The following is a 10,026-nucleotide window of genomic DNA, read 5'->3' as shown; positions in this document are numbered from 1 at the left end:
AGAGCATTCGCCAAAATACATGATAGTTCTAGAAACGTTGCGTCACAGTAGTCACGTGACTCGCTGACGCAACAATATCTATTCTGATTTTTAAAGTCACCAGGGATTGAGGGCACTGTCAGTTAGAATCGGGCCCCGTGCCAACACTTAGCGACGTCTCTGGTTATTTGTGCGAAATATTTTGATAGGCAGAAACTCATAAATGATTTGATATAGCGTTTAGTTCTTCAAACTAAAACAAGTGACTTACGCCCATATCCTATATTAATGTTCCAAGGGTAAACAAAGGTTTGTAAAAAATAAAACGTTTTAAATTATCATTCTGAAACAACGTATTATGTAGTATTAGTATTAGACATATATAGTGTTAGTATTAGACATATATAGTGTCAGTATTAGACAAATGCTTTCATACTACATTAATCTTGTTTTTTTTTTTTACATGTGTGAGACTACACACATCATTGACATGACATGAAATACTTTTAATTAAGAAAGATGTTTCGACCGTCCTACTCTAAAGATCGTTAGGCTTAAAGTGAACGTTACATAATACGTGAGTAGCCTCACCTATTTAAAATGGAATTTTTCATGACCGTGAAAAAAATAAATATAATAATCTCCGCTTCCCTAAAACAAATCATGTGTTTATGATAAGGTAACAGAATATTCGTGAGACATATTTCGTCATCATGCTTTCTAAAAATTCGCTCAGACATTGTTCTTCCACTGTAATTATCACAATCTGTCCACGAAACAAAAATAAGTCAATCCATCTAAGATAATACCAATTGTTGCATTTGGTGCAAACTTTTAAATTTCTGTATTTTTAAGTTGTTTCATCAAAAAATGATCTTAAACTAAATTAAAAAGACTAATGCGTGTGATGATTAATCTCATTCTAATTAGTATCAGTATTATTTTATCCATAATAATTCTCCAATCATTAGCTTTAAGTCGTATTTAATGACCATTAGCTAACATAGTAAAGTTAGATTAGAGAAAGCGCGTTATTGTTACGTCTCCGTTTGTTAATTGATTTTCCGTAACTTCGTTCCCACGAAACTTTAGCGACACAAGTCCTTACTTAATAAAACTGGTTTATTCTTTCTGAATATAACTTTACCGATACACTTATTTTCAACAGTCGCTCTATAACAACGCTATAACAACGAACGTTAACATCAACAATACTTTCTGACTGCAGTTCAATTACTCACTACCTTCACACACATTGTCCTGTCACGTTGTGAGCGTCTTATATATATATACCAGACAAACATATATCTAGTAAATGCTCGGGCATTCACGAAAGTACAAGATACTTCCAGAAAGCAGGTGGCGTGACACTAGTCACGTGACCTCGCTGACGCAACATTATATATATAATTGATTTTACCATTGGTTGTTCCATATATTTAAACCTAGGTTGAAGAGTCCCAGGAGTATTATAAGTTTCAGAAAACAGCATGGAAGGACACCATTCTATTTAAGTGGGAAGGTTTCAAAGATGAATTTTTGAAACGACAATTTAAGAAACTGTCTGTACTAGGAACAGCAGCGCTGGAAGATGATAAACTAGAAAAGGTATTTTCTCATTTTATATGAATCTCTATTACTAATCAAAAGGAATGGAAATTCCGATAAGAAATTTTAGATTTGATCTAATTTGAGGAGAGGATTTACAGGAGTTTCGTTAGGCTTAACTTGAATATCAGTAATTAAGTCAGATCTGGGCGAGTAGTTACTTAGTTAATCATATTAGGTTGTCATCCATAATCCAGGGTTTTGTGTATTTTCCAGATAACATTCCTTTCTATTTTCCATCAAGGTTAGGATATAATATTCTTATTATAACAGTTACAGTAATACCCCAAGTTTTCCTATTTGAGGGCCATTAAATACTTTTAAACTTAAGAATTTTAAACCTAATATAAATTTCGTTTGATTTATTAAAGCCGCTTTCCCTGGACTGTGTTGCATTAAGTAGCACATAGGTGCATTAGGATTTATGTACGAGACTTTCAACACTTTTGCTAACCTTAATTCTCAAACCATCTCCTTACGTACATCTTCTTTTAATTAATTTTGCATAATTAGATAATATGCAAGCAGCAAAGGTTTTGTGCAACACTACACAATCCCCAATGCTATGGAGTACTAAGACAAACGAATCTTTCTTACTTGTATTTTTTTAAATTTCTCGAAACAAACATGAAGTCAATCAAGTGTTGTTTGGTATATGATTAATCTAATGATCTTTTAACCTTATTCTTTAAAATGTTATTTTATTAATCTTCATATTTACCAATTACGTGTTTAAAGGCACCAACTGTAAATAAACAAGTGGCGTCGAGAACCGGTGCTAAAGCTCTTTTAGTCGTTTGTCTGAAGACGTTAATAATATGTGATACAGGACAAGGTTTAATCTTTATGTGGTTTGGATTTTTTTCCCATTGCATCATTTTCTGTGCAGTGCTTCAGAGTTAGGGATGCTTTCATGTATACTATAATGGCAGTTATGTTTTGGAAATATATCTGTAAAAACAGTCAAAGTTACCTCTGTTTTGTCGAGGAACTTTTATCATATGAAGTAAAGGCATCAAGTATTATATACATATAGACGGAGTATCACTACTGCAGGACGAATACTCCTTTCCTATATATACGGATCTTTTTGTACGTTTATACCTCTTTTATTAGATCGTTTTATTACAATATCACGAAATTTATCCAACTTCTCTAGCGTTACTGATTTCCTTTAATAAATATTGGACAACGTATTACAAGTAGAATAGATTGATATGTATGTGTTGTTTCCTATTTTTCCAAATATTAATGATTTTTGCCATTATACTATTTGTCGCTATTTAGGGATTTATAAAACATTTTTTTATATTGAAAATGAAAAAAAAAGTTTTATTATTTGGATTTTAAGTTGAAAGACTTTATTAAAATTAAATCATGTTTTTATGTTTTATCTAAGAGGTTTTATAATTTCTTATTTGAAATACCGTACTTCATGTTTATGTTTGTTATATTGATTCTTCCAGAGTGTATATGAAGAATAAAAGTTACGTCAGAAAACTAGTTTTCCTTTCGTTGGAGTAACGATTTATTGGAAAAGTTCACCACACATATATATATATATATAAACCAAAACCGAGATGCATATTATGAAACTAACAAAAAGTTTGTGTCATAATACACATCTTGGGTTTGGTTTTTATATTAACTTTGATCATTATTATATAGTGCTGATTTTTTATCGTCTATATACTTTTGACGTAATTTATAGTATTAGTACTATTTACTTACTTATATATATATGTATGTATGTATTATTAAACATGCGATTAAAATACTATATGTAATATATATTATGTTTAATTATGACTTCAATCAACTGAAACATTATTTTTTGCATAACCTAGTGTAAAGATCAGAAAATTAGTGATTTTTTTCCGGCTGTTATATAAATTTATAACTTTTTTTTTTCTTATTATTCTAGTTGTCATCTCTAGAGGCAGCAATGGAAAGGACTTACAGCACATCCACAGTCTGTATCCGTGACACCTGTGATTTATCACTGGAACCAGGTAATCACATAGGCCTACATTTTTTTTATAAGTAGTTTTATTCGGTAAACTTCAGCTTGAGTCAAACTTTGACAGGTAGAGTGTTTAGAAATGAAGTTAAGTCTTTTTACTAACCACTGAATTTACTTGGAGTGTTCTGTAGACTAAACCTGTGGTGTTTCTTAGCGTATTAGAAACTAGACAGAATAGGCCTTTCTCAACCATCCCTAAGTCAACAGTATTTTTTATTGTAATGTTATGTACCATACCGCCAAATTAAGACAACTTTTGATGGCATATTGATTTTCCCTGTGTTGTCTTTCATTTTATTGCAAGAAAGATCTACCTTAGGTGTACATCAACAGCCAAAAGGTAAAAAGATCGACCTTAAAGAGTATGAAAGACCTTAAGTTCACAAGAGTTATTTCGAGCAACCGCTAACAACATCATTCTGTACCCACACCAGATAATCATTTCACTTTCTTTATTACAATGAACTGTACCTAATCTTAGTGAAAATAAAATGAATCAATGACACACGAATGAAACAGCATGATAAGTAGGGGTAAACAATTGATTTTGATGTCACAAGTTCTTATATCTGTAGCAGGAAATTTTATTAAGCTAGATAAATACCTAATACGATCTGAACAACAAGATTGATAAATAAGTATTTTATATATGTTCGATAGACATATAATTTGTTAAGTAAGGACCTGGAAGATGTACTTTCTAATATTATATTTATATCGGTGAGAGTTGAAGGAGGAATTCTGTTACTCTCATTTTCAATGTTTATATATAAATATGGGAGTAATGCGTATATCTATTTAAGTCATTCGTCAGTATTCACAGCAAAGACCATTCTAATGTACCATACCAAAAGGCATAATAACATTTATGAAGTGTTTTACTTTGAAACTTATCTGTAGAATAAGTGCAAAAATATTACGAGTCAAATGAAGGAAGAAATATTCTTCAAAAATAACATTTTGAATGAAAACAAATCCCAATATGAATACTAAACGTAATGCTGTTTTCAATGAAAAGTTTAAAGAAAACAGATGTCAATGACTGACGATGACCTTGATGGTAATGCTCCCTTGGAAAAAATACTGGTTTGATGGCAAGAATGATGACTTTTATAGTGCGAGCTAATAAAGAAAGAGAAAGTAACAATGATGAATATATTGAAAAGTAGCCCTTAATTATTGCTTAGTAGGACACTTTTCCAAATGAAAATTTATATGGAAATTGAAAGCAACTCTTTTTTAGGGGAGTAACTATAAACTTAACAATTGGTACATGAAAAAGTTCCAAGAAAAGCATATAAATACATAATAAAACCAAACAAGTATGATATGATAACAGTGAAGAAAGGAAAACCCTAATTCCTTCGACTACTGGATGACTGAATTAAATGGTGTGAACACTCGTGAAAAATGCTTGAGATATCTCACAAAGACTAATCACTTTCCAAGAAAAGGTACAGTATATTTTCAGAAAACAAGAGTTTTGTTTCGATTTAATTTACGGAATGTGTAAATCTTGAGCGTTTCTAGAATACATCCATATCCATTTCGGCTTCTTAAGTCGAACTCCTCATGATCCTCCTAAACCCACTGGGCGGCTCTTTGGATTGGTAATGACTCCATGTCTTGTAATTTATAATGAAATCACCATACAAGCCGACTCTCCTGTGTCGGGTTTTGTGTATTTTATGTTTTGTGTATTTATATTTTTGGTGTATTTTATGTTTTGTGTATTTATATTTTGGTGTATTTTATGTTTTGTGCATTTATATTTTGGTGTCTTTTATGTTTTGTGTATCTATATTTTTGGTGTATTTTATGTTTTGTGTATTTATATTTTGGTGTATTTTATGTTTTGTGTATCTATATTTTTGGTGTATTTCATGTTTCCTTCATCATATATCAATGATATTTGTTCGTATTTTATTTGAAGCCGCCCTGATACATGAGAAACCTAAAACGTGGGCTTAACATGCGTGACAATAGAACAAAGCCAGCCTTATATAGATCGCTAGGGTTTCCCTGTGATTATAGTTGCTTCTTTTCTACTTTGATACTACTGTCTTCTCAAAATAGTGTTTTTCCGAACGATGTGAAACAAAATAAAAGGATAGCCATATAAAAAGATACTGTCTTCAGATGGCGGAACTAGTTATCAGCACAAAAACCATTCATGTGATGAAAGTGGTTTGGAGCCGTTTCTTATGCCTCGTTATTTATTTAATTTCAATGAGTGCATGATGTTTCGTTTGACGTTATTTCCTCAAATCGCTGAAACAACGATTCTCTTAATATCCACTAGGATACGCCACCTGTCTAAAGCATTCCGTTGATATCACCTGATGTCTGCCCTAATAAGCACCAAATCACCCTTTAAATCTAAACGGGATTATTTTAGCTTCATCATCATACTGGAATGACTAAATTACTGGTATATGAACGATTTATATTTGGGAACACGACTCATTAGAATCGTTGGATATTTGGATTTTATCCTTTTTGTGTGTGCAATTAGTATTTTTTACAAATATTAAATGTCCACCAGTGAGTCAGCGGTAACTTACAACGTTCAAAACCAGGATTCTACTATCCGTGATGTACAGAGCACGGATAGCATATTGTGTAGCTTTGCTAAAAACAAGCAAGTACTAAACTGAACTATATTGATTTTTTATTTACTACATAATATATACATAGAAAATTAAAACACCACTTGAAATTAAGGGCCTAATGTTTTCATTCCAACACTTCAAAATAATATTAAAGCACAGAATATTTATTCAGATAAGCAAAGGAGCCGAGGGGACTATAATTTTCCTTCTTTTCGTGGCATAAAAAATATAGGTCAATTATTAGCAGTTTATGAGCTGAGACACCACTTTTTGTGATGTGTTCCTGTAAAATACGTTATTGTCTCTGCTGTTTGAAATACTGCTTCAAGCAGGAGCCTAATTTCGGAGAAAATGTAGTCGCTTTCAAAATACATATATATGTATACGGATCGTCGGTATACGTGTGGGCCCGTACATTTCAGTCCTCCGCCCCCTTTCAAATTTCGTTTTTCGAAGGGAATGCTTTGCAGGATTACTAAACAGCACAGAAAGAGAAGTACGTGTGAAATATAACGCCATTTATATGGCGTCATATGCTTCTCTACGAAATATCAGTATACCCTGTGTTCTCAGTATTTAATGTTCTAAGTACGTCACGATTCACTTTCGTTGTAATAGAAATTTGGAGCACGATTATGTGTTTGATAAATACAATTCCGATGTTTCAGATTTGACTCGTATACTGGCCTCATCACGTGACTACGAAGAATTGAAGGAGGTGTGGCTTAAGTGGAGAGATGCTGCAGGAAAGCCTATCAGGGATCAATATATTGACGTCACGGAACTGGGAAACGAGGCAGCAAAGGCCAATGGTAAACTGTTGTCGTACAACATTCTTAAGTTCATTATTATCTTTCTGCATACTTTCTGATATTTAGGCTTTAAGTATTACATTATTATTAAATACTGACCCCTAAAGTTCGAAGTATTTTTTAATGATGTTATGTTAAGGAATTTGTGTTATATGAATTCAAAGTGTGCAAATGAAAGACTATCACACAGATACGTAAAATATATAGATAAAATCTTACAACGAAACAAAAAACTATACAAATAAAACTGAAAAATAAAATATTACAATATAAACACAGATTACATCAATGAAAAACAATATAGAAACAAAGTGAAGTAAGGAAAAAACATGAAATATACATAAATTGTAATAATAAAAGTGAAACTTGGGGAACGTACTGCAATAACAAAATTAATCATGTATACATAAATTGTAATAATAAATAATAAATTTATGGAAGCAACTGTAGTAACGAATGATAACTATATAGACATAAATTGTAATGATGGATAAAATCAAAGAATTAAACTGTAGTAATGAAAGACTTCTATATAAAATAGATGAAATACTAAAATACAGAAAAATTACTATAACCAAGTTTACTTCATAATACATAAAATATCTATGTTTTTCCTATTATAGTATTTATGAATTCATTTGAAAATGTTTTATGCCTCTTGAGTTTATCTTCAAAGTAGGTATAACTGTAATTTTATATGTGTGTGCTACTTGAATAAGCTGAAACGTTAAAAGAATAAACACCGATCTTCATTTAATTCATAGAATTTTGATTATTTTTCTCACGTTGAAATATTCTTTTTTTGAGGAGTTGGGTTCAATTATTTGTTTGATGCATGATGCATTTGTTATATTTAAGGATTCTCAGACTTAAGTGAAATGTGGTTGGCCCCCTACGAGTCTGAGACGTTTCGCGCTGACGTTGAGAGTCTGTGGAACCAGCTTCGCCCTCTGTATCAGAAAATTCATGCTTATGTCAGAATGAAATTACGTGACATATATGGAGACAAAATGCCAGAAGATGGGACAATTCCTGCCCATATTCTAGGTATGTTCGTTATTTGACGACCTATTCTAAGCTTCATTTTATCAAATATAATTACTGATACTTGTCCCTTAGGGATTTTCAAGAATTAGAACAGTGTATTATAATAATAATAATATTTCAATTACACTGTATTCGTCATATGCTTTACTGATGACGCGTGTCTCTTAATTTAGAGTTTTTCAGGCCGGCTGGATACAACGAACACAATATCTATTGGCTGTACAAGTTATTATATTCGATGACGATTTTCCTATAATTGAATACATTTGTTGATGACTAATTCGTATTTGTTGAGTCCATTACTGAAATAAATGTCAAGAGATTGATTACATTTTAGGGAACATGTGGGCACAATCATGGACATCTCTTCTTGAAGAGTTAAAGCCATTTGACAAACAAAGTATTGACGTAACAAAGAAAATGCAAGAATTGGTGAGCATCTGTGTGTTGTATTGCTAAATAGAAACCGTTATTTCACTTTCAATTTTTACTGCAGTATGGCGCTTTTTACTTGGACACGGTTTTGGTTAGAATATTTAATATATTTACTTTTATTAATTAATTTTATTATTTCTAATTGTTTTATTATAATGATTGTTATACATTTTACTGATGTTTTAGATATTATTATTATGATTGTTCTGCGTTATCAACATAGTATATGGATTTAGGACTAATCTAAGTTCCTTTGGCTGGCTAAACTTCCTTCTTGAGATACTATTGGGTTTATGGCCGAAAATATCTTTGACAGCGAAGATACCACACTTATTCCACAATGTATGCTTGTAATTATATGTAAGATAGATTGAACAGTATATTTGATTAGCTATGCTCATTAATAGCTATATGTCTATGAAAGTAGCTTTTATCAGAATTTCATATTAATTCATGTAAATCAAAGATAGGTTTATTCATACCTTTATATTTAGATTTTCGGAATTAGAATAAATAACACAAAATCGAAATATCAAAACTATAAGCATAAACCCACTACATTATTTATGAATCATTTTTGATTCGAAAACTGTTACGATTTATTTAGAACTGGGATGCAGAGAAGATGTTTAAAGTTTCTGAGGAATTTTTCACTTCACTTGGACTTATTCCAATGCCACCGGAATTCTGGGAACATTCGATGTTAACGAAACCGAAGGATAGAGACGTTGTTTGTCATGCTTCTGCATGGGACTTTTACAACGGAAAAGATTTTAGGCGAGACTTTATTTTATTTCTAGATAAACAGGTTAGATTTTAGGTGAGACTGATATAGCTCAGGTGACTAAGATTTATGTACATAAGATACTGTAGATCTACTGCAATATTTGTACCACCCGAAAGAGGGCTCATGTGGTGAGCTTTTAAGTATATAAATAAAATTGCAATGCAAAATATGAATACTTAATTTAATAACAATTTCGAGTCTGTTTTTTTATAGCTTGTAATAACCAATGATAAATTTTCTGCTAACTACTTATTCATGTATAAGACGTGATATGCACAGGTAGTAATTAAATTTATCGATCAAACACGTTTCTTTAATTTCTAATTTGAGAAAAAATAAAATGATATAAAAAATAACATAGCTGCTGATCACAAAACATTTTCTTCTCTGTGATCACTGAGTTACATAACACACCGATTAAGATAATATGTTATTAGTTGTCCAGTAAAATTGCTGTCACATAAGTATTAGTTGTATTACAAATAACTTGTAACTGATTTATGATTTTAGGCTTCGTGACGGTATAAACAAATAAGACTGAATAGTTACTTGGCTTGTTTTTAATATGTTACCATTTTATTTCTTTTTTTTTATTAACATCATTTTGCTAAATCAATAAGAATGGTTAAATTATTGATTTTGCTAAATCAATAATTTAACCATTCTTATTTTTATTTTACGAGACAACTGTCATAAACATTTTTTTTTCTTAATTTTGCTTGT

General features: G+C 31.2%; 1 protein-coding gene across 1 annotated transcript in view; it reads left to right on the top strand.

The window, feature by feature from the left end:
• The window catches only part of LOC106472652 (angiotensin-converting enzyme-like), a 149,636-nt gene that overhangs the window by 5,984 nt on the left and 133,626 nt on the right, over window positions 1-10,026 (top strand). The window contains exons 2-7 of the mRNA XM_022402220.1: window positions 1,429-1,587; window positions 3,512-3,599; window positions 6,891-7,034; window positions 7,893-8,081; window positions 8,419-8,513; window positions 9,124-9,293. Coding sequence (XP_022257928.1) covers window positions 1,429-1,587; window positions 3,512-3,599; window positions 6,891-7,034; window positions 7,893-8,081; window positions 8,419-8,513; window positions 9,124-9,293 — 845 coding nt within the window. The remainder of the gene's footprint in view (window positions 1-1,428; window positions 1,588-3,511; window positions 3,600-6,890; window positions 7,035-7,892; window positions 8,082-8,418; window positions 8,514-9,123; window positions 9,294-10,026) is intronic.

This window comes from Limulus polyphemus, unplaced genomic scaffold, assembly GCF_000517525.1.
Source record: "Limulus polyphemus unplaced genomic scaffold, Limulus_polyphemus-2.1.2 Scaffold123, whole genome shotgun sequence".
Classification (NCBI taxonomy): Eukaryota; Metazoa; Arthropoda; class Merostomata; order Xiphosura; family Limulidae; genus Limulus; species Limulus polyphemus.
The sequence above is the reverse complement of the archived record's forward strand: the minus strand, read 5'-3'. Positions and strand labels throughout refer to the sequence as shown.